At 39.6% G+C, this 25,324-nt stretch overlaps 1 protein-coding gene across 2 annotated transcripts in view; it reads left to right on the top strand.

The window, feature by feature from the left end:
* Positions 1-25,324, top strand: part of LOC116046321 (guanine nucleotide exchange factor VAV3) — a 100,695-nt gene that overhangs the window by 35,271 nt on the left and 40,100 nt on the right. For both annotated transcript variants that reach the window (XM_031294650.2, XM_031294651.2), the window contains exons 3-14: positions 8,550-8,608; positions 8,765-8,830; positions 10,661-10,769; positions 12,652-12,753; positions 14,735-14,803; positions 15,303-15,406; positions 15,651-15,750; positions 16,162-16,257; positions 21,658-21,726; positions 22,482-22,568; positions 22,675-22,760; positions 23,665-23,797. In XM_031294650.2, the coding sequence (XP_031150510.1) occupies positions 8,550-8,608; positions 8,765-8,830; positions 10,661-10,769; positions 12,652-12,753; positions 14,735-14,803; positions 15,303-15,406; positions 15,651-15,750; positions 16,162-16,257; positions 21,658-21,726; positions 22,482-22,568; positions 22,675-22,760; positions 23,665-23,797 (1,080 nt within the window). The remainder of the gene's footprint in view (positions 1-8,549; positions 8,609-8,764; positions 8,831-10,660; positions 10,770-12,651; positions 12,754-14,734; positions 14,804-15,302; positions 15,407-15,650; positions 15,751-16,161; positions 16,258-21,657; positions 21,727-22,481; positions 22,569-22,674; positions 22,761-23,664; positions 23,798-25,324) is intronic.

Raw genomic sequence — 25,324 nt, 5'->3', positions numbered from 1 at the left:
CTTTCAAAAACCTGCATGTATGTTTTGGTAAAAATCCATAAAAAATGAAAATGAATTTTGCATTTGGAACCTGTATTCATGCACAAACATAAACATTCATAGAGTGGCACCATAGTTTTGGGTTGGTTGCATTATTGTTACTCTTTGGTGTTGCATTTGTTTTGCTTGTAAGTACTGATAAAATAAACAAAGAAAGCCCTCTGATAGCCACAGTAGTAAATTACTTTTTTGCTGTATATTTGTCCCATATACATGTTTTATCTTGTCCATACAGCAAAGTGTGTGTTTATGTGTATGTGTGTGTTGGTTCAGTATAACTGGTGGTATACTGCTGGTCAGTTGTGAGCAGCCTGCTGATTCAGACAGTGTGAAATTCAGCTGGAGTTACCTCACCTGTCAGCAAAGTGAGGATCTTTCAGATCAGATGTGTTTGGGCATCACACCTCAAGCTGCGTGGGAACATCAGTATGCCCGTGGAGTGTTTGTGTGTGTGAAAACCATGCAAACGTGTGATCACTTGGGTGATATGCTGCCCTATTAATGTGAACATAATACATTCAGGGAGCGCAGGAGTGAAGGATTTCAAGGATCTGCTCTGGGGAGAGTGTGCATGTGTGTATGTGTGTGTGTGTGTGTGTGTGTGTGTGTGTGTGTGTGCGTGCGTGCGTGTGTCCTGAGGGGCTATAGTCGGTGGAGGTTGATGTGATTTACCTGGACAACAATGATGCCCTTGATTTTGACCTGACGCTGTTGAAATGGCTTTTATTTGGAGGGAAAGCGATAAAGGATTATACCCAGATTCAAAGCATTCACTCTTGGAAACTTTCCTTCCAGCGGAGCACATAACTGAACTGAAATGAAGTCCAAGAGATGAAGTAAGAGTGTGACATAGTTAGAGGACTGGGAGTGTCTTCTATTGGGACAGATTCTGTTCCAAAGTCTGTGCTTGGACACGAGTTTTGGAACAGTAGAAATTTCAGCTGCTGGTCCACTAAGCGTAGAGAAACTCTTACTTATGCTCCAGTTAACACATTTGTGGCCCTTTTTTTTATAAACACATTTTATTGGCATTTTAGGAAACACCACAAAACCAAACAGTGACATGAATTGTTCCAAAATTGATCGGCTTCTGAACTCTACTGCCATTCAGCCTCTGACTGTATGTGAGTGAGCTTGTGTCATCATTTTCCAAAAGTCCAGTTTTTTTTCTCATCCACACTAAAACACGAGGCTGGCGTTTAGGGATTTATTTCACTCTGGTGTGCATTTTCGTAAAAGCTCTCTTTGCTGACGGCGGGGCCAAAACCCAGAGAAAAAGATTTATATGGACACGGTCTGTTTTCTAGGAAGCTCTGCTGTCTTTATCATATGCACGACTGTAGAGTTAATGCAAGTAAAGCATTGTTTGATGAGGAGAGCAGTGGACTAAATGATGCAGGCGATGAAGGCTGATGAGAAAAAATGCAAAAGTGTGTTGCATTCCAATCAGCTACGCGTCTGTATATCCAAACACTAATTATGTATCATGGGTGTTAATGAGCCGTGGCACTGATTGCCAAACATTAGCTAGTCTCTCTCTCCGATCCAATCAGGCTTTTATTGGCTCCTCTCTTTGTGGATTGCATTTTATACACCGGCTGCATCTGTCAAACACATACACACACATTCATGTATGCATATATGCACAAATAACAATAATTAATCTTGCATGCAACAACACACACACACAGGAATCAAGCTGAAGTCAATTATTACACACCCACACACATTTCTATACCAACACGCGTTGTATTTACTCTCTCCATTTATGTAAAAAAACATTTTTTATGTGAATTTAACATACACTGTTTGCCACACAATAACAGAGAAAGAGAGGAGGCTGTTAAAGTATGTCCTAAAGTTCCAAACGGTTTCAACATCAAAATGTTTGATGTGAAAAGTGTGTAAGAGAAGAGCCTTTTGGTTTTCTTCCTGAAACACAAACACCATTTTGCTGACTTCCTTTCCTGCTTTTCATAAATGTTTTATCAAGGGTGGCAGAAATGACATTCGGTGGCATTCAGAGGTTAGTGAACATTTTGAAAAATATTTTTTTTGATGTACACTTACAGTTTACAGATACGATTTTCAACCCTAACAAACCTTTTTTGTATAAAGGTGTTTTCAAACTTCAATAGAACTGCAGTATATTAGCAAACGCCTTTGGAGCGTTCAGTTCCTTCACTTCTTTCAGGTTAAACAGCATGGAACACCCTTGAATTAGACACCCTCTGCACTCATCCTCCTTCAGTCTTAGAGTTTTTTGTGCAGAAAACTAAAGCAGTAAACTCTCTAGACTTTAAATAAACTGTTCTGAAAACAGTAGGCTAAGGAAGTGTTGCAATCTTTGAAATACATACTCTAAATCAGGGATCTTCAACAGGGGGTCCTCAGAGTCAATGCAGGGGCACCTCCAAATTAGTCTTAATTTTTTTTTTAATGTAAAAGTCTTAAAGGGTAACTACTGTTTTTTTCAACCTGGCCCTATTTTCCTATGTTTTTTGTGTCTACGTGACAGATGGGAACAACAATCTTTGACATTGGCCCAGTATTAAGCAAGATCACTGCAGTTGGCAGCGGCGAAACAAGCTACAATATAAGTTAAAAGGGTAATCGTGCAGCGTGTATTTACGTTCACAAAAGTGCTCGTTTTGCCATTGACAGGCTCAGTTTAATATTCTAAGTGTCTGACAACATTATGGAAAGGATTTCTAAGGAGGTCGACCTTTCTGTTAAAGAGTAAGATCCTTCTTTTAAACATAAAAACATCTGCGAAATTGCGTTCGCTGAAACCCACCAGACCCTGAAATAACAGTCAGCGAGGGCTGAAGATGATGCTAACCATATCTGAAGGTGCTCTCACACCTGCTTGTTTGGTGTGGTCAGATCAACCACCACCACCCCCCCCACACACCCCCCCCCCCGAGGGTTTCCGACCTGGTTTATCTCATATGTGGTGGTGAGAAAACCCTAAAGCAAACAGCTGATCCCTGGTCAGTTAGATAGTCGCAGGAAGTGGTCTGTTTTCAAAAGGTATGAGGAGAGATGCAGTGATCAGATAGTTTGGGGCTGACTTAGTTAATAAAAATAATAATGCTCATGCATTATGTTTTATACGGCACAGGGAGACAGGTGTGGACACAGAGTGACTAATGGCTGCAGATTTATTTTTTTGGCAAATTAGTCAAGATTGTGGTTATAAATGACTAATTTTATTTTGGATTCTTAAAATGACAGCAACAAGGTAATTAAGCTAAATGGATCTTTGTCATTTTAACACTGCAGTTGAATTAGTTCCTGTGAAATGCTGCAGTTAAGCACCATTTTCAGCACTGATTTCAGAAGTGTGGAGGTGACCTCAATTACAAAATGTAAACAGGAATTAAGTGCTCATATTTCTTGGTTTGGAAGGCAAAGCCACAGAATGGAGGAGTAAAAGCGCAGTGCAAAAACTGGGACGGCTTGCTGGGTTATGTGTGAAACCAGTAAAACTGTTGGCATGTCACACATCTAAAATATATCACCCATTTCATCCATTCTTGAGGAGGAAATGAGTGGGTTTGCATGTCAATAGAAAATATGTTTTGTGAAAACACTAAACATGGTGTCCATGTTTGATGTAGTTTCCACACCCGCATCCAACCACACACACACACACACACACACACACACGCATATTGTGTACTTGTCTCCCTTTACTCGTCTCCCTGTCGTCTGGGCAGACACATCTCTCATCCTGCCTTAATTGCTCCGGTGTGAATCATTGGATCCAGCGGTGCAGCCGTGGTCAGACAGGGCAGCTTTATTAGCCTCTATCAGAGGACCAATTCCCCCCCATCTGCGTCACGGCTGCTGAGCCCGGGCCCTCTGCTTTATGTGCACACACTGGACACCACAGCTAATGCATGACCTTTGACCTTTTTAATCAGTTTAATATTCTAAGTGTCTGACAACATTATGGAAAGGATTTCTAAGGAGGTTGACCTTTCTGTTAAAGAGTAAGATCCTTCTTTTAAACATATTAAACAAAATAAAACTATGAAAAACCGTTTCGGGTCGTCTTTCCGCTTTTCCAACCATCACAACTCTAGTTTTGGTTGAAATAAACACGCAGTTTACTGATTTACATAATAAAATATATTAAAATATATAAAATATGTTGGCTCTATACACGCTAAAAGTATTGTTTTCTTAAATGGAGTCTGGTGGGTTTAGGGCTAGCGTCTTCAGAGCTGTTTCTCATGTTTTCTGGTTTTCTATCTCAGTCTTACTTAGTGAATTTGGCTGATGACACAGTTGCTCAGTGCAGCTTTAAAGAACAGATACTGTGCCAGTTTTGTATTGGAGTCCTTGTGACAGCTGAATCATGATGTATTTTTAAGTCTGACATGATGCATTTTTTGCTTTGCTGACTGATGAAGTTTTTTAACCTAAAATCATTGCCTCTTAATCTCTCATTTCTTTTGTGGACATTTCTATTAACAGTGGTGCGACCGCTGATGGATAATATGTTTTTGGCTGTGTGCAGATGGTCAATTTTGTTGGGAATGAGTGTGTGACTCATGTATTCAGTCAAGCCAAAAAGCACAACTATACACAACTTGTCCCCCCTCCCTCCCCCCCCCGAAAAAGTGCCTGCCAGCTAAAACTGGAAAGCCTCCAAAGCTCTGTTCATCGCGCAGTGGGTCTTCAGCTTTTGAACATGTTGTGCCAACCAACTGTCCTCCGGATGTCATGCCCTTCATTTATTAATGGAAGGAGAACTCTATCGACTCTGTCTGATAACTGTGTGAGGATTGATAACAGGAATATTCTCTTTGAGTTTAAGATGACACATTCAAAAATGTGCCATTCTCACTGTACTCATTCATATCTGTGTTTGTTGGCATGCATTGTAGTTCCTGAGCACATATTGTATGTTGAGTTAATTGTTAGTTGCCATGTTGCAAATAGTCATAATCAGTTTTTCTCCTTCGTCTTTTGCTTGCTGAAGCTCACACTGAGTCCAGAAGAATTCTAACACCCAGGCTGCTGGACTTCAGGACTTGTATCTGTGCTTAGCTCTAAATAGGCTCAATTGGTGTTTGGTTTTGGTTCTTGTTTATAGTGTGAAAAAAAATGGATAAAAATGTTGCTATCTGAGTTGCCTTCAATTATTACTGTGGGCTCAGAGCAGTACTCTTAAAATAGTACTCCATTGATTCAGCACACTATAACATTGTGGACAGTGTTGACCAAAGATATTACATTTGATGCAGCAGAACCAAAGATTTCGTCTTTTTTATTTACACCTTGTCGAAACCTGAAGCCTACATTACCCACGATGCAATCAATTGGCAACAGTTTGATGTGAGTTTATTGGTTGTGTTAGCCTCGAGCCTCAAGCAGAGATGAGGAGCAGGCTACAGAGAGGTCTGGTAACCTAATTTCTCTCAAAATCCATACCCCCTGATTTCTTTCATTTTCAAACTTGTAGCACCAACCGATGCCGACTCAAGTGACATCACGTGAGGCAATTTGTCAGATCTCAAAGAGCTCAAGAAGTACAACACTTTTCACATCAGCAGTGGTACTCCTAAACACCTGTAAACAGACAGCAGCGAGCAGCTTTGCATACTTCTTTTGCCCTGGGTTTTTTGCTCTCGGCTACACACTGTATCTAATTGGTAGATGTTGTTGGCTGTATGGAGCCAACTCCTGTTTTTTGGGTTAAAAAAAAACCAACACATTTCATCTGTATCTAATATACAGTAAAAGAAATCTTCCAATTTGATGTATCATAAAGTATGCGTCCTCTATCAAGAGAACTAAAAACATGTAAGTAGGCTCAGTGAATTATTATGGAAAGCACATGAACCAATTCCTATTTGTTAGATTGCCTTAAATGTATGTTACCAATGTGGGTAAATGCAGGTGTGAAACAGTGCTACCTCCTCTCATGATGAGGCATAATCACTGCTGCTGAGCTCCGTCACAAGCACGGCTCTGCTCCTTCTCTCAGCTGCTCACCACTCACACATCTCTTTGATCAGAGACCCGACTGATAAACTCTGCTTGACATTGTGTTTCATGGTGTTCTTAATGCACTGCTGCTTCGGATGTCTGTGATATAATTAAATGCTTCCTTAAAGTCAGACTTTGACACATGTATGGGATGTGGAATGTCAGTTAGTGTCATCCGCCTTCAATTTTGATATATATGGTTTGATTGATTGCATATTGTGCACTCCACACTGTCTGCTTATCTATTAGAGATCGTTAAATTCGAGTGGTTAAAAACACTGAACACGGATACTAAAAACAGCTACAAGTCCATCAATCTTCAGCATCCTACATTGGACGAACATTCATTTTAAATCAGTGACACACAACATGTCACATTATTAGTTCCAGTGGTGCACAGTGTTACAGTTTATAGCTTAAAGGATGTGAGCAGAAACGTGTTTCTGCCTCTCTCCGTCCTTTGTGTTCCACTGTCTATTCTATTGACTGGTGGGGGAAGGGAAAGGCCAGTTGTGCGATCAGTATTGATCTCTGAGAGCTTCTGCTCCAGGCCAGATGTGCGTATTTACGGTTACATCAATGATGTGTGTGTGTGTGTGTGTGTGTGTGTGTCTGTCTGTGTGTGTGTGTGTGTGTGTGTGTGTGTGTGTGTGTGTGTGTGTGTGAATGCGAGTGTGCGGGCATGTTTTCATTAGCACGTCCACGTGTTATATCAGTGGGTAGATGCCCCAACACAAAGAGGTTTGTGGGCCTTTGCCAGGTGGCAAAACATGAATAAGCAGAGCTGCCTGTCGAGCGTTGACTTATAAAACTGTATCGTTCATTAGGCAGGTGAGTTCAGCGGCGATTAGTCGAGCAGGTCACACACACAAACACACACAAAAAGGGAGTTAAGAGTACTGGCAGGACTGAGCACAGCAGTGTGAAATTACATGCCATACAAATAGCAATCATGTCAACACCACAAGAGCATGCAGTTAACTTCACAGCACTATAAATTACTGAATAGTTATGTGACTCTGCTCTGTCGCTACTGTACTGCTAACTGTTTACTATGTCAAATGAGTCAACACAACATTTTCCACATAGGGATGTTAAAACACACAAAAAATAACATTGTATGACTATGTACATTAATTACTTCCTCAACTTCTTCAACTTTATTGATATTGATATTGTCCCTGAGGGGCAATTTGTGGCGCAGCAAGGCATATATGTCAAGACAATCAGAGACGCAGCATCCAGACATCCACATTAAGTGGAGCACTGACAATAACCACATGGAATACATGCATCACATCATTTAAATTAATTGGTTAAAGTCCTATAATCCATCATTAAGGTGCCAGTTTGTCCATCATAAAGATGTCCAAAATATAGAAAATGAGTTCCATTTTGTTTTCTATTGTCCTTTTTATTGTGAACAGTGTGATTTTTTTGTTTCGTAGGATAAAGGCAGAAATTGACTTGGTAAATATGGATGATGCTCAAAGACTGAGATGGCTGTTCACATATGAAACATATAAATTAGCCAATTATCTAGATAAAGTTGGGAGAAGAGGAAAAAAGCTCTTTATCGAGATGAATTGTAGATGAGAATTTGTTGTTTGTGTGTGTGTATGTGTGTACGTGTATATACATATATGTATGTGTATATGTGTGTATATGTGTATATTTGTATTCATGTATTTCTCCGAATGATTTGTATATGCGACAGGAAGATGTTTGTTAAATAAGTAAATTTGTGGTGTCTTGTAATCCCATGTGAGATGGGCCAAAATGTTTGGCATGACACAGAAATAAAACATAACTAAAAACTAAAAAAAAAAATAATAAAGTGCTATTGGATTAAAATCCAGATAATTAAATACAGACATCTATATATATATATATAAAAAAAAAAAAAAAAACACATCATCAATCACTAATAAAATCTGAGCAACAAGTACCATCACAAATAAAATTACAACCAATCCCTACAAATCTAAACCAGTACAATCAATGATAAGACTAAAACGGACCCTAATGCCATACACACACACACACACACACACACGCACACACACACACGCACACACACACACACGCACACACACACACACGCACACACACACACACACACACACACACACACACACACACACACACACACACACACACACACACTCACTAAGAAATACCAAAGAAATAAAAAGTCCATCCAATAAATAGCTAGCAACTAGAATGACTTATATTTCACAATATAAGTGCAAGTTATTTAGCTCTCATGGATTGTGACTGTGTTTCTTTTATTGCACACAAATAAATGACAGAGTTAAAACGTCTCAGTGTTGGAGTGTTTGAGAATGCTGCCCTCATGTGTCTCCGCTTAGAAATGCAGCACCACGAGAGCACCAAGACCCAAACAACAAACCCCATCAGTCATAGGTCCTGCCTTCCGGACTGTATAATGTGCTTTATAATGTAAATAATATTGATAAAATAATGAATCCCTTTTTCCATTGCAGGTTATGGACACACTCTCGAAACTTTCCCACACAGTGTTTGCACAGCAAACTGGAGTCAGGTATGTTGAAGTGAAATGTCATGATACATACTTATGTACAATAAAGTGTGACAAAATACGGTATTACATGACGCAATCTACTATGTATCCTATGGCATGGTATTTATTGATGACATTTTAAGATTGACACAGATTGCTTTCTGTTTCCCTTCAAAGGCCGTTTCCATCCGAGGATAGTGTTGAACATGACGATATCTACAACCACCTGGAGGACCTTATAGAGTACGTCTCTTCTCTTCTTTTTTCTTCTCGTCTTGTCTCGTCTCGTCTCGTCTCTTCTCTTCAGGCTGTTCTGGGCCCAGGCAACATTTGTTCCCTGGGTGTTGACTGGAACGCAGCCACCTCCACCAAGGCGTTCAGCATGAGCTCTCCCCACTCTATTCATAGTAAATCACAAGTCGTGTGGGCTTGATAATAATTCCAGCCTGTTTTCACACCCTATCGCCCACACACTTATGAAAGTATTACAGATTTGCATGTATACAAATACCCTTAAAGCCTGTTTGAACTTGAGTGAGTTGTATCGGGGACATCAAATTAACCTGATAAATTAACTGAGGTTATATGTTTTCTAATAACATTTGAACATGACATATGATGACAGCTGACCATCGTCTCATTTATGCTTTTTTTGTTTTACAATTATGTCATAAAATAACTTTATCAAAACAACAAATATTGCATGTTCCACAGTGAACAAGGAACAAACTCATAAGACACCTACATTGGGAACAGAACTCCTGACACAAAATCATGTATCTATATGCAAAGCAGCAATAAAAAGTGAATCTAAAACATTTTCCTTTCTATTCATAGCACGTGCTTGATTAATGAGGCTTATATTTGTCTATTGTTGGCCTAGAGTCAAATGTAACTTCATGGATCCAAGCAGAAACCATTGACACAAATGGAAAAGTACAGGATTGGTTTTGAGTTGCATTGTAAAGGCAGAGCTACTGTAAATTGTGCGGTAATGTAAGTCAGTGGAGACAGATAATCTTACAGTGAAAATGCTGTTGGGAAGCCTCACACTGACACAGTGCTCTGCACTATGTTCAGCGCTGACAGCTCCTAGAGTAGGAAGCAGCCTATAGTCATTAGTGACAGAGCAAAAACAGCTGACAGCAGCCAGCAGTGGATGGGAGGTGGAAGTGGCAGCCTGGATCACACTGAACAGAGCTGTGTTCACCTCTCAACTGCCATCTGCTCAGTTCAGCAGCAAACGGACACAGCATGTACAGAAACATACCCATTCACCCAACAGGAGTGCTTTGCTCGACTGTTGACCATTTAGAGCCAACCGTCTATACTCTAACACAAACACCGTCAAGAGTTGACCAAACTATTTTATGCCCATTGTGTGTTTAACATGTTAGGGTTTCCGCAGGGTATTAAAAAGTCTAAAATAGCCTAAAATTTCAAAATTTAAGGCCTTAAAAAGTCTCAAATTCTAGGTCTTAAATAATTTTAAACAGGTCTTAATTTTCCTACGTCCATGCAACGCTACTTCTAATGCTCATTGAAATTTTCCCACAGCGCTTTACAATGTTTTTTATTATTATTCCGTGGTGTTGTAGTTCTTTCTTTCAAATTATATTGCAGCCAATCAGCTTTCCTGTTATTGGTTACACACACACACACACACACACACACACACACACACACAAGCACTGAGTCATGTCATTTTAGCCCACTTGCCAAGGTACAGTAATTGGCTCAGATGTGAGCAGTCGGAACAGGCCTGTGGCGTCACATATAACAGTCTTTGCTTGTGGCTTGTGTGTGTGTGTGTGTGTGTGTGTGTGTGTGTGTGTGTGTGTTTCTGAGCCACTTTCACAGCCATGGATTAAGTGTCGTCCCCGGCTAACAAGATTTGTAGTATGGTATTGAAATCCACTTCTGTAAAAACCACAACTGTGTGTTTTTGCGTCAACGTGTCATGTGGCTGTCATGAGGAGTAAAAACCATTACCCACTCACAGTAAAACTCAGGATCAAACAGATGTGTGATGTAATGTCGTGTCAGTACCATATTCTGTCATGTGTGCTGCAGTGAGAACGGGTTGGAGGATGAGGAGGATCTATATGACTGCGTGTATGATGATGAAGATGGAGGAGAGATCTATGAGGACCTGATGAAGACAGAAGCTATCCCGCCTCCGGTTAGTCCTCCTAACACTCACTTTTTGCCATACCTCATTAATACAGGCTGACTCAGTTTTTGAGTCACCATCTGCATTTAAAGAAATAATTTTGCATTTCATTAAATATGCTTATTTGCTTCTTCTTCTTTTGCTGAGAGAGAAATAAGAAGATTGATACCACTCTCATGTCTGTACATTTGCTAAATATTAAGCTAGAGCCAGCAGCCAATTAGCTTAGCCTAGCATAGCTGGAAGCTAGCGTGACTGTACAAAGGTAACAAAATATGCCTAGCAGCACCTCTAAAGCTCACAAATTAACATAATACAGTATATGTGATTTGTTTAAATCTGTACCAAAACTGAAAAAACACAATTTGTGGTTTTATGTGGAGCGATGCTAGACTATATTTCTTGTTCAGGCGCAGTGACTTCCTGAGTCTTGTCGTACACATTAAGTACAGTAGGCGATAACTCTCCATAAAATTACAACTTGTAATTTTTACTCTTCAGTTTCCCCCCCCCCCCCCCCCCGCCTTCCAGTCTTTGTGCTAAACTAAGCTAATTAAGCTAATCAGTCCCTCCAGGATTTCGCAGCCTTTTTTTGAGAAAAAAGCTTTTGTAAAAAATTTCGATAAAAGTTGTGATGTCTTTTGTATGTTTGTTGCAATTAAGTTGCTGGAGACGGAGAAAGTTGCAAAAAAAGTTGCAATTTTTTTCTTTAAAAATAAAAAGGAAACTTGTTTTGGGGAGAATAAAACTACTCTGGGCTGAGTTTTCTTAGTAACTTTACCAAAAAGGCTCAGGATGCTGCAAGTATTGGTATAATATGAAAATGGCTGGTGGATTTAAGACAAAAAATAATTTATTGAATGAATCAAATTTGAACATCTGTTAGCGGCTTGTTGATCTTTACATTGTTAGTTAATTTCCTATTTTGGCCTGGGACACATTCACACGGTTTGATAAAATACTTTTTGGACTTTAACTTATCATTGCACTTACAATAACGAGCGTAGCTGTCCTCAATTTAGGTCATCCTGTACGTATCCTCTCCGGTTTATCCTGCATCCACCATGTGTGTTTGTGTGTGTATGTCAGTCGCGGGGGGAACTGAGCAGCCCCGTCCGCTGCTGAGAGCCGACAGGAAACAGCAGCCGCTTTCAGCGACTTTATAGTGAAAAATCATTACAGCGTACATTGATGTTAAAATGTATACAGATTGGCAGGACGATCTGAAATGTTCTTTCGCTGTACGTTTTGTTGGTAAATGTGAGATGTTCGAGTCACACACGTCTCGTCTTACAAGGAAAGGAATTTGGCGACGTACGTGTGACGTCAACCCGTTCTCACTCCCGCTTGGTCATTGGCTCTCAGAGTCACATACTGACGCCAAGTCTGGCACGTGGGACTGCTGGCATTGGTTGAAGTCGTGGGAAACTTCGGTTATTGGTCAAATTTGCGGAAAAGTTGCAGTGATTGGTCAAAATTGCGAGTTGCACCAAAGTCGCTGTGATTGGCTGAATTCACGTGAATTGGCGCGATCGCGAAATCCTGGAGGGACTGGCTAATAGGCTGCTGGCTGTAGCTTCATATTTAGCGTATACACAGTCTCTAGGCTTACTGAATTCCATGAAAAATTCTCTCTTATTTCCTATTAAGTGAATTTTTATTTTTACTCACATTATACATGCTTTGTTCAATAAATATGATGGTACCTCATACTCTGTCATAATTGGCAGACAATCTAGCTAGCATGTGTGACTCTGACCTTGCTTAAAAGGGTTACGTAGACTACATCTGGATGAAGACTCAACAGTTTGTCAGCCCACATCGCTGACACATAGTAACAGTCCTGTGTATGTGTGTGTGTGTGTGTGTGTGTGTGTGTGTGTGTGTGTAGGCGTTCCAGAAGCAAGCAGAGACTGACATCAGGAGTTGCTGTTTGACAGAGATCAAGCAGACAGAGGAGAAATACACTGAGACCCTGGAGTCTATAGAGAAGGTACTGACTTGCTAATAGGGCATATTATTGTCACACTTTGACACTATTGACACTTGTGCTGAACATTTTATTCCTGTGTATTTATGCTAATTATTATTATTATTAGTATAGCACATACAGTGTAGAGAATGCAAACATCTGTGTGCTGTTATCCACAGATGTTACATGAAGAGTTTAGATTTGATGTGAAAGGTTGTTGATAAAATAGTCACTGGTGTGTTGTCAAGTATGGTTTGTAGAAGCTTGTTAGATCTTACAAATGATGTTACTCAAATCAGTGGGTCCCAACCTTTTTGGGTGATGAGCCCTTAAAATAAAGCAGTGTCTGCGTGCGACCCCTCGTCACAGGTTAAATATGTTTATGAGATGTGTGATTTTCTCAGATTTTTTCACTTCAGTGATTCATAGAGGCCAGAAGAGGCAAAACCTTTAAGTACTTTACATGGAGAAAAAAAAGCAAAAAATAAGAATCTCAATTAGAGTCCCATTGATCCCATTTCCTGTCCCATTGATAATTATTGATTGATTTATCCTGTGGAGATCCCGACCCTCAGGCTGGGAAACACTGGCCTAGTTTGACCAAGTGAATTGATATCTACACTGTGCGTGGGGTGTGTTTAGAAGCATACGTCTGTAAAAAAAAAAAAAAAAAAAAAAAACTCATCTGATGTAAATTAACAGGAGTGAAAACATCAAGACCTTAAAAACTATTCTAAATGAGAAAAAAATGACAATATATTATTGCATAATGTGTTTTCCCAGGTCCCTGACGGACTAAATTATGTCCAAACTGAGGACAGAGTTGGTTTAAATGACAGTCATAGCAATGCTACTTATTACTAGACCAAAACGGAATCTGCAGATTTTTTTTTACAGTTTTCAGTGGTGATCCAGAATTCGACTTTTAAATATATTTCTGCTTGGGGTGGAGATGTGTTAACATTCTGAGTTTTATTTCTTTTATAAAATCTGTGGAAATGTCTGTGGAATTCTGTGTCCGCAGATTCCGTGTGGCCCTGCTTGTCACAATAATAACTACATAGCTCATTTCAGTATCAGAAATATTACAAATTACTAATCATAAATTCAATAATTTGAGCATACATTCCACTGGAGTGGGTCAAAAGTGAAACTAAAGTAAACTTTCTTAGGGTGGAAATTGTCCCCCTCTATTGATTTTATGCAGTTAAAAGCATGACAAGAGCACTAGAAATCAATTTGACCTCCTTATCACTTGCAATATGAGAAACTGTGAAACTGACTCACTGTCATTTGGGGTATAATGGAAAAAATAATGAGTAGTGTAACAAATCTGTACTCCCAGAGGGAAAAGAGTGAAAGAATACATTTTTATTTTTGAAATTAGTAGTGGATAATGAGTATTCCCAGCACTGCTAAGAACAAACTATGAGAAAAGCCCTTTTGCGGTGGATGTTTTCCACCTTACCCTGCACTTTTACAGGACTCTGGGAGGCCCGCCGTCTCTCCCCCCCCCCTTCCCCCCAGCCACAGCTACTTGTCTTCTCCCTCTTGTGTACGTTCACGTCTGGAAAAAGACCTTGCCTGCTCTCCCAGCGGAGTACTCGGTAGATGAGTTTCGATATGAAGTGGATGGTGGAAGTTAGTTTGAGATGTAGAGGTGACCATGTGGCGCGACTTTTTCCTGAGAGGAAATCATTAAATTGCAAACTCTGAAAATGAGATTATTGTCGTGACCCAGACAGTCCTCCTTGTTATTGCTGACTGCAGCTCTTTGCAAATTGGCCCCATAATATAATAGCTTCTGTAAAATGACTTTCCCACTCTTATTGTGCAGGGGAAAGCTACATTCTCTTACATTCTCTCTCTCTCTCTCTCTCTCTCTCTCTCTCACACTCTCTCTCTCTCTCTCTCTCTCTCTCTCTCTCTCTCTCTCTCTCTCTCTCTCTCTCTCTCTCTCTCTCTCTCTCTCTCTCTCTCTCTCTCTCTCTCTCTGCTGCAGCACTTTATGATGCCCCTCACCATGTTTCTATCCATGGCCGAGATGGAAAAGGTGTTTGTGAACATCCCGGTAAGTCATTGTCTTTTCAGTGTAATCATCTGACTGTGTGTTCAACTCGGGCTCACACTAATTTTTTTGAAGGGCCCTTTTCACCACAGACATGTTGACATGTCACAGTAGGAAAGGCGCAGGTGTGAAATATAACATTAATGAATTCCACATTGAATGTGTCACACTGTCATGTCTTTTTTATTCTCCAAATTGAAACACACCTGTTCACACAGCATTAAATATGTATTAAACACATTGAATATTATGCTAACATGCTCACAATGACAAAGCGTAAACCAAACATTTCCTAATTCTAGCTTCTCAATTGTGAATTGCTGCGTTTCTTATTGTCGTATGTCATAATAAGACAATATATGTGTAGACCAAATGATGGATTAATCACTGAAATACTTTTTAATAATAAATCATAAAAATCATCATTAGTTGCAGACCTAAATGAAAGTAACAGAAGTTTGATGTACGTCGACATTAAAGGATCTTTGCGTTTGCGTTTCAGGACCTGGTTAAAGTTCACAAATGTTTACTGATGGAAATCCAAAACTCAGTCCAGCACAGAAGTGCCCAGAACGTTTACCAGATCTTCATCACTTTCAAAGAGAGGTAAGCTATGAATTTTGTAACTCTCTGAGCTGTAGGCTCTCATAAGCCTTTATATTTTCCGTAAAGCTCTTACAATACATTCTGTACATACATCTTGAATTTCCCCTTGGGGATCAATACAGTATCTATCTATCTATGACATTATTAAACTGCCTTTTAAAGTCTTAGATACTGTGGTCAGAATAATGCAGGCACCCTGGCTTCCTCTCTCAACCTCCTGCTGCATGTGTTTGATCCGTCCCAGGTTGTTGATCTATGGGAAATACTGCAGCCATGTGGAAACAGCCATCGCCAGTCTGGATGACATCTGCAAAGACAGAGAGGACATACGCATGAAGCTAGAGGTAAATAGTTTTTCATGATTATTAAGAGTGACAAATTTCCATTTCTCATCCCCTCAGCATGGTCAGAGAATGCCCTCAAGTGTGTATCTGAGGCATTGCAGGTGATAACACCACAGCTGGCAGCATACATGATTGTAAAGTTTTCAATTAAGCGGTAATAGCTTGCAGTGTTTCCCCCGGTGTATTGCAAGCCCGGTGGCCCCTAAGTTGCCCCCCACCAGGCCTAAGTCCCTGGGAATTTTTTTGTAATGCATTTTTAAGACGTTTTTTGAAACTACAGTTATAGTGGGGCGGCTCGGTTGGAAACTTAGACATATTTTTCGAATCTCCAGTTAGCTTTTAGCACTGACTTAATTGTACGGCCCTATGGAATCTGTCTTATTAATTGCTTTCTTTGTTGTCTTCTTACAGGAGTGTTCAAAGAGAGCCAACCACGGCAAATTCACACTGAGGGATCTACTAGTGGTTCCTATGCAGCGTGTCTTAAAGTATCACCTCCTCCTGCAGGTACAGTACTACAACCTATCTCATACTATACTATTCCTACCGTAGTCATACAGTTGTTATGTCATCATGGTGTAAAGCCGTAGCCTTCCTGTTAATGCTGTGAATGTGGGAAAACCAGGTAACAGATTTCTGCTCAACTGTTGTTGAGTCTGGAGTCTGCCTACTCCTCCGTGAATACACTGAGCATGTTTTGTCTATAGTATCATAACTTTTTTTTATATTTATCATTTAGAGGAGAAAGCCAGTTGAAAGTGCTGATGTGGGCTTTCACACACAGATATTTTCATGTCTGTAGACAATAAAAAATTCTTCTTGAAATATATATTTAAAAATAATTTAAAAAATTCACTTTCAATGAAAAAAGGCAGAAAAACAAGATTGGATAAAATTGCTTAACATGTAAATAGACTATTATAGTTTTATTTCATAAATTCTTCTCTGCTGTATTTGTATGTATAAAAAGTGAAACAATGTTTTTTTTTTAAACCTTTAACTGTTCTATATTTCTTCTTGAATTATTTGGTTATTGGCAGCGTTATACGTCTTCACAGTAACATTAGGAAATAAAAAAATGTCCTCTGTTCTTAACTTTGCTAAAAATGTATACAGTCTTTGTATGAAATCAAGCATCACTGCAACACAGTGCCTAATCAGTGGTGGAAAGTAACTAAGTACATTTACTCAAGTACTCTGCTTAAGTAGTGTTGTGAAGGTACTTGTACTGTACTTGAGCATGTCCATTTATGATATTTATGACTCCACTACATTTGTCTGATATTATTTGCTATGTATACTAGTTACTTTGCAGGTTAAGATTTTACACACAAAACATTTGATGAACAAATAAAATATGATGCATTTTTATACTTTAAACTACCCATCAGAATATAAAGTAGTTAAAGTTGGCTACACCTCACCCTAGCCACAACATTAAAATACTGCATACATGTTATAATAATCAGATAATATATATATATAAATCCTATATATAGATATAGTAACATAGCACATACTTTCCCTGATAATACTTCTGTCTTTTTGACATAAGTAAAAATTTTAAAGCAGGGCTTTTATTTATAATGGAGTATTTCTTCTTCCATCACTGTCCATAAGCAGCTGTGTAATAAGCTGTCTATACTTATCTATCTCCTTGTATTTCCAACAAAACTCTTCACCGCTGTATATGTCAGTCACTGTCATTGTAAATGAAGCTGGACAGAAACTTAAAGTCTTCACTGACTTTATAGATGACTGTCAGTAGGTGACAGAGCCCCATCCGGAAGATTTGGATTCATCCAAAAGGCTCCATAATTGATAATCAGACTTTATGAGCAGCAGGACTTGTTGTCACTAGGTGGTGCTGTTGACCACGTTTGGTTCCCGTCCCCTGCCTTCGTCCTTCACACTCCCCTCGTCTATTTCTGTAGCCTCTGCATGACTCTCAGAATGAAAAAAGAGCAGCGCATAATTTTCACCTGATTGAGACAATCAAGAAGTAGGAGAGAGAAAACAGGTAAAGTGAAGTGTGGACAGAGCAGCAGACTGAACAAGACAAACAACTAAAGAGAGACAGACGCAGAGGTGAAGTATTTTTGAAGTGGTAAGAATCTGAATGTGAAGCTGAACTATGGCTGTGGAAACTCAGGACAGGGTCAGGGAGAAATTACTAACATGTCACTGAAAATCTCTCACAGGACTTTTCTTCTATTATAGTTTTTGAATTGAATACATATAATATTCTATCATGTTTTCATGATCCACATGTTGAAATATTGACATGCATTTGTAAAATAGCTACATTATATAGCTAACTAAAGTTTCCTCAGAGTAAATCACTTGTATGTACAGTATGTGTGTCAGTATACACGTATGTGTGTGTGAGCATGGCCTATCCTTTTCGTCTGGTGCACACACACACACACACACACACACACACACACACACACACACACACATGCGCAAATACGCATACACACAGTCTTCATTATTCATCGCACAGGAGAAATTAAAGAAGTTGAAGGTGGTCTGTGTATATTGTGCACATGCCTGAAATATCCATAAGGGCAACTGGGCCAGTGCCCAGGGGCACCAACCATTCACAACCAGTGGGGGGGTACCACATGACACAAGCTTTAAAAATATTTTTCATACATTTTTATATTATTCACTTGAAATTGTTGAAAGACCATTACTCGTTTATGAACACTAATTTTACTATAATAATAATAATAATAATAATAAAAAATTATAAATAAATCAAGATTACATGACCACTATCACTCCCAAGAAATGTGATGTAGTAGGCCTTTGAGGTATAGTGCCCAGGGGCACCACATTGTCTTAATACGGGCCTGATTGTGCATGTGGGTTTGCTGTGATGTACAAACAGTACAATAATAAAAAGAAAAGCAGCAGCATTTCTTTGTCTATGTGCGTGGGTGGGTGTGGAGCTGACATCCATAGGGAGTGCATACGGTCTCAGTGTGTCTTATTTTAATACTTCATTGTCGATTAATATATTGATCATTTTCTTGATTCATTACAGTAATTAGTTGCTTGGTCTATAAAATGTCAAGAAAATGGTGAGGAATCCATCAGATCAGTGTTTTCCAAAGCCCAAGATGACGTTCTCAAATGTCTTGTTTTGTCCACAACTCAAAGATATTCAGTTTGCTGTCACAGAGGAGAGAAGAATCTAGAAAATATTCACATTTAAGAAGCTGGAATCAGAAAAATGTGACTTTTTCTTTTATAAAAATGACACACCGATTAAACGGTTATCAAAATAGTTGGCGATTAATTTAATAGTTGACAACTAATTGACTAATCTTTGCAGCTCTACTATTTTTTGGTTCATTTTGTATACTGTGGAACCTTGGCAGAGCAATGTTCGCAGGATAGTGTGAGTTAGGAGCCTTAGAATGGAAGCAAAAAAGACAAAAAAAACTCCATGTGGTTACTACTGAATACTTAATGTAAAAATATTGTAGTTTGAGAACCAACTGTCTGACTTCATATATTTCCAGTATGTAATTTTAAGTTATGCAATGTTAAAAAATTTAAGTATTTCGTTTTAGACTTCACAAATGCAGACAGTTGCTCAGGTTGAGTTGGTCATTTTCAGATCTGCAAATTTAGGATGAAAAATTCCAACTTGAACATTACCAAGGATAAACAGTGGAGCCTTCAGATGAGAGAAACCCTGCACACTTGACTGTTGACCGCAGTTTGCACATTTCAATTCCATGAGTTCAATAGTATCTCAATGTTAACAATGAGTATTCAATACTAGTGACATTTTAAAAATTAGGTATTTAGTTGCTTACAAAATCAAAATTATTACAGCCTTTCTTTGCTTCCATAGTTGTGTATACCTATTTGTAAGGCACACGTTTGATTTGCAGTATATTATGTATTGTATAATTTACTGTGAATCCTTACAGGCATTAAAATGCATTTGATAGTGGGCATATTTCCTTCACTAATGAATGGCAAATCTGTTATTGCATGTCCACTCTGAAATGAATCCAGAACAATTTAACAGAACAATATACATGCCTTTAAAGAAGCAACCATGCATGTATTCTTTTCTATTTACATTAGAAAGAATTATCATATTTTCTCAGCTTTAATTTGGTATGTTCAGTCAGAAATGATGTTTCCTAGCCCTAAATTAGGCTCTCTGAAACCTTGTGATGTGTCCCACCGATCAAAACAAAAACCTGTAGCAACAAAGTATTTGTGTGATGTCAGCATGGGCCAGAAACCCTGTGGAATAGCCGGGTAATAGCTAGCTGCATTGAATAAAGCATCGGCTGGGTTACTTTTCCACATGGTGACAGCCAGAATGTGTACAACAAATGTCTAGTCACTTGCCTGCGCTCCTTGAGTTCCTCTTTCTTGCTGGTTTTTTCTCTCTCTCTTTTTTTTGTCATCAATCTTTTTCTCTTTCTTCCTCACTGCCTCCGCTCATCATTTCTCTTCCCCCCTGAACACACCGCAACATGATTCCCTCAACGAGTCCATCATGTATGGTCCTGGCTATCAGTGTGACCACTCCCTTCCTCCGTATCTCTGTGGATGTGTGGAGGTGGGAGCGAGCCTTGATAAATAGGACTCTGTCGTCTTGCTAGTGATAATAATGCCCAGGTTGAGCTTGACTGACACCAGGGATTTGAGCAGTGCCAAGCAGACATATATATCTCCCTTACCGGCTCAGTGTGTGCGTGTATATCTGTGTGTGTGTGCGTGTGTGTGTACAGTTTGTATGGGTCTGTATAAAGGACATGCATGGCATCCTTCCTTATCCTCCACTGTTGAGGTCTAGATGTCTTGTTTACGCTGAGCCAGGCACTGGCAAGCAATTTCAGATACACACTTGCACACACACTCCTGCAATAGATGAGTGCACACACACACACACACACACACACACACACCAAATCTGATTTATTTCAGGACAGGATTCTTTTCGGAGTAACCTTTTTCATTTCATATCTGGAGCCAAAGCATTACGATCTCAAGCGTGGAATGTGGCTGTATGTATGTCAGCAGCAGGATAACAATGTGAATTTTCACTTTTTTGTTTGTTTTGTGATTGACAAATAGCCTTGCTTTCCTCCTTACATTTCTAACTTTGGGTATATAATTAAAATGATGTTAGCTAGTCGTTAGTCTATATCCTCGACCTTCCACTTCCGGGATTGCCCCGTTGCTGCCCGAAATTCTGCCGCATGTCCTTATTTTCGGCCAGATTTCCGTTACTTAAGGCTTCCTTGTGTTGAATTTTAAACTTTTATGAGGACTATGGTAAACTGCTCCTCAGATCTCTGCAGGGTAAATCCAGACAGCTAACTAGACCATCTGTCCAGTCTGAGTTTCTGTTGCACGACTTTAACAACGTTTGAACGTACACATATTCCACCAAAACAAGTTCCTTCCTGAGGCTATTTTGCAGCGGCACCGGGGCCCAAAACGATTGTGATTGGTTTAAAGAAATGGCAATAAACCAGAGCATGTTTTTTCTCCCATCCCGGAATACTGTGGGGACTAGCACTCTTTGCAGCTCTGAACCGTCATTGCAGCCGGGCAAATAATGTAACGGCACTGTAGCAGCACTTTCTCCCTATATAAAGTATAGTTGTGACATCACAACCGTACAGAAGTCCTGACGGCTCGTTTAAAGGCACTGTTTCTGATTACAGGCTGTGTGCATTCCTCTGTGAATTGAGAGTTTTGATACATTCACAGTATTTATACAGCACCTAGACTTGCTGGACATGGAAATCTCACTTTTTACAGTTTGGGACCTTTCAATCAGTTTTACGACATGAAAGACGTGTAATCATAGGACAGTTGCTTACCTATATGTTGTGTGTGTGATTTGTTTCTGTCCACTAGGAGCTGGTGAAACACACTCAAGATGCCACAGAGAAGAGTAATCTGCGGACGGCATTGGATGCCATGAAGGTACATCATCAGCTTATCCAGTTTATTTTATTTCAACACACTCTTATCCCAGCATACACCGAGTGAAAGGACCAACCCAAAGCTACACAAACATAGTCACAGTCACTTTTCCAGTATGAGCCGCTTAGAGTCTTGTTTTATTCCCTTAAAGCCATTAAACACTTGCTAATTCATTCATTAGGACTGTGTGGACGTGCTGCCATCCAATTTGATTGACAGTGCTAACTGGGCAACTTCAGCAAACAACCCCACAATTGTCATCAAATTTAAATAATGTTGCTAAATCCTTTTTGGTGCACAGAAATCTGTAAACTAGTGAGAAGAACACAGAAAAGTGTGTTCATACAGGAATAAATTAGGTTTAGGGCCTCGAAGGGAAAGCAATATTGCTTTTTGGATTGTTGGTTAACTGCTATAGCTGCTATAACAAATTGTGTAGGCTCACAAACATGACATAACATGATCATCTCCAAAAAGAGACTGTAAGAATTGCACTTGAATGCAAGTCATCACATGTCCACAACTTTTGACCACACATAAATAAATGTCACTAAATGTAGCATTTCTGCAGCAAGTCCTGCTCATTGTGTAGCCTCAAAGGCTGCTCAGTTACCCAATGTCATTTACAGCGTCAGCAAATAGTTACTTTTGAAAGAGAGAAAAACAGCACAAAAAGAAAGACAACCTGAGCACATAATGGGGGGAAAAATTGAAAAAGGAAAAAGGAAAGCCTTTGTTTTCTGATTTGTTGACAGGACTTGGCTCAGTACGTCAACGAAGTCAAGCGAGACAATGAGACGTTGCGAGAAATAGATCAGTATCAGAAATCCATCGAAAACCTGGTAAGCCACCTGTTTCTTCCAAATAATTAGATGCTGATCTCATTTGAAAATTGCTTTTCTTCCTGTCAGATTACACCCCATCATTTTTCTGTCTCCTTATCTGTAGAATCAGCCTCTGAGTAACTACGGGAGACCCAAAGGTGACGGGGAGGTACGGGTGGCCTCGGTGGACAAACGAGCTAAACAGGACAGGTGAGATGTCAGGTGACACGCTGGTTGACTGACTGAATGACTGCAGCTTGAACTAGAATCAGGTGCTGTGGTTGGAAAACTGCCAGAGTATGCATTGCTTTAAGCCAAAGTGCTGTTAGAAACTAAATCTGTGTGTCTTGTAGGTGAAGAACAAAATAAAGTTAAGTACAAGGGTATGAGTTCCAGACAAACAGGCTGATAATGTGTACTAAATCTTAAAGCAGCCATATTATGCTCATTTTCAGGTTCATAATTGCATTTTAAGGTTGTACCAGAATAGGTTTACATGGTTTAATTTTCAAAAAACACCATATTTTTGTTGTACTGCACCGCTCTCTCTCACTGCTGCAGATCCTCTTTTCAGCTGGTCTCTGTTTTAGCTACAGAGTGAGACCTCTTTTCTTCTTCTTCTTCTTCTGTACTATCTTTGATTGCACTCGCACATGCTCAGTAGCTCAGGTGTAGCTCATGTCAGCTAGCAGTGCTTTGCTATTGAGAATGAGGTAGCATGCTAACGCTAACGCTACGAGCTAATGGTTGCGGTTAGCCTGCTCGTTTCGGCTTGTGACGTCACAAGCCGTGCCAATTTTGAACAGCTCACCCAGAGACTGAAGGCAGGACACATTCAGAAACTGTATCTCACTCTAAACAGCATGGATGGATTTTTTTCAAAGTTTGTATGTGTGTGGAAGCACCAGAGACACGAAAGAACACCCCAAATCCCAGAAAAAGTGATTTTTTCATAATATGGGCACTTTAATTATTTCTATTATTATGTCAGAAATAATACTGTAGCTTTAAGTTAGTAATAATGTTAGGGATAAATGATTTTCCATTTGCACTGGACAGAGTAACATGAATATATGCTTCATATGACTTTGACATGATGCTCTTTGAACCGCAGGCACATCTTCCTGTTTGACGCTGCGGTGATCGTTTGTAAGCGGCGAGGAGACAACTATGAGATGAAAGAAGTGATCGACCTGCACCTCTTCAAGATCACCAACAACCCAACATCGGACAAGGAGAACCGAAAGGTCCGCACACACACACACACACACACACACACACACACACACACACACACACACACACACACACATATGGATATGGCTTCTCTTGAGACACAGCCCTGTTTAGTTGTGTTATTGTGGCATTCTGTCTGTGCTGACTCTTTGTCCATGCCTAGTATCGCATTGCCAGACCTATCTCCACAGCACTGTGGAATAAGGTCTGGCTACACCATAGATACATTCTACGATAGGGGGAAAAAAATGCTCTGGGTTGTTTGCATTTCTTTAAACCAATCACAATCGTCTTGGGTGGCGCTAAGCTCCTGACGCAGAAACCGTGGCTCTGCAAAATAGACTCGGGAAGGAACTTGTTTTGGTGGAACATTTGCACCCCGCAAAGGAAAACGCCACATACAAAATTAACTGGAGTTAAGTGTTCACATAATACAGTAACGTGAACTATTTAAATTAGCTGGATACATGGTTAAATGTAATTTGCTCTAACCAGTGTATCGCCGTGTGTGCTTCGTCCATAGCAGTCCTGCCAATCAGTTCCAACCAAAACGTCCCAGTTAGATAGTAAATGCCGTAAACATATTCTTTGTAAATCTTTACAATCATTCACCGAAAGATCCAAGCAGGCCTGCTTTGTTGCACAATCCAAATTTTCTTCAAAACCTGCCATTTTCAGCATGTAACGAAGGGATTTTGAGAATGGCAACACACAGAGAAATGTACTTCCGTTGATCTAGACTACTCCACGCCACAATGCAGAGGATCCCCTACCAAAGAATAGGGTATAATAGGTCATGCTTAGGTGTTAGGTGTTAGTGTCTAGAATGGGTTTAAGGGCCTGAATGTTGTTTCAGATCTAGCCATCACCTTGGAAAAGATATTAGAACATCTTTCAGTCATTTCATTTTTTTTTTTTTCTCTCCTGTTTATTTGGCAGCAACACGTCTTTGTCAACATTTAACTCAAAGAGTAACTCAATTTCACTTTTGGCAAGGCCACGGTGATTATGTTTTACATCAGCCATGCAGCAACATTAGCCTCAATTAAATCAAGCTGAAGTGACGGGCATTTATTGCTCATATTTGCACAAAATATTGAATAATAATTGAAATTTAATTTCATACTTTTTATTAATCCCCAGTAGGGAAATTACAATTTACACACTGTTGTTATTACACACTACACGCCTGAAATACACACACACTGTGTACCGCTCAGGTCCTTTTACGTGAAACACATTTGTCTACTTCCTTTTTTTGCTGCACACTGAAATCAGGACTCTAAGCAATGAAATATGGTCTTGAATTTTAATCCAATGACAATTTCCCAGTAATTCTGGCAGCCAAATAGTTGTTAATTTTTACAGTTAACATGTCTTCACATGCATCACAGCCGAGAGGAAAGTGTAAAACACACGTCTAATTTTATCTTTTTATTCTATTTTAACCTAGAATAAGGAAGCTTCGGTTTCTCGGGTGTGATTGGTGGAGTTACTTTGAATCCTCACTGATTCAGGTCACTGACTGAAAAAGAAAA

The sequence above is a fragment of the Sander lucioperca genome, chromosome 1 (genome assembly GCF_008315115.2).
Source record: "Sander lucioperca isolate FBNREF2018 chromosome 1, SLUC_FBN_1.2, whole genome shotgun sequence".
In the NCBI taxonomy this organism is placed as follows: domain Eukaryota; kingdom Metazoa; phylum Chordata; class Actinopteri; order Perciformes; family Percidae; genus Sander; species Sander lucioperca.
The sequence above is the reverse complement of the archived record's forward strand: the minus strand, read 5'-3'. Positions and strand labels throughout refer to the sequence as shown.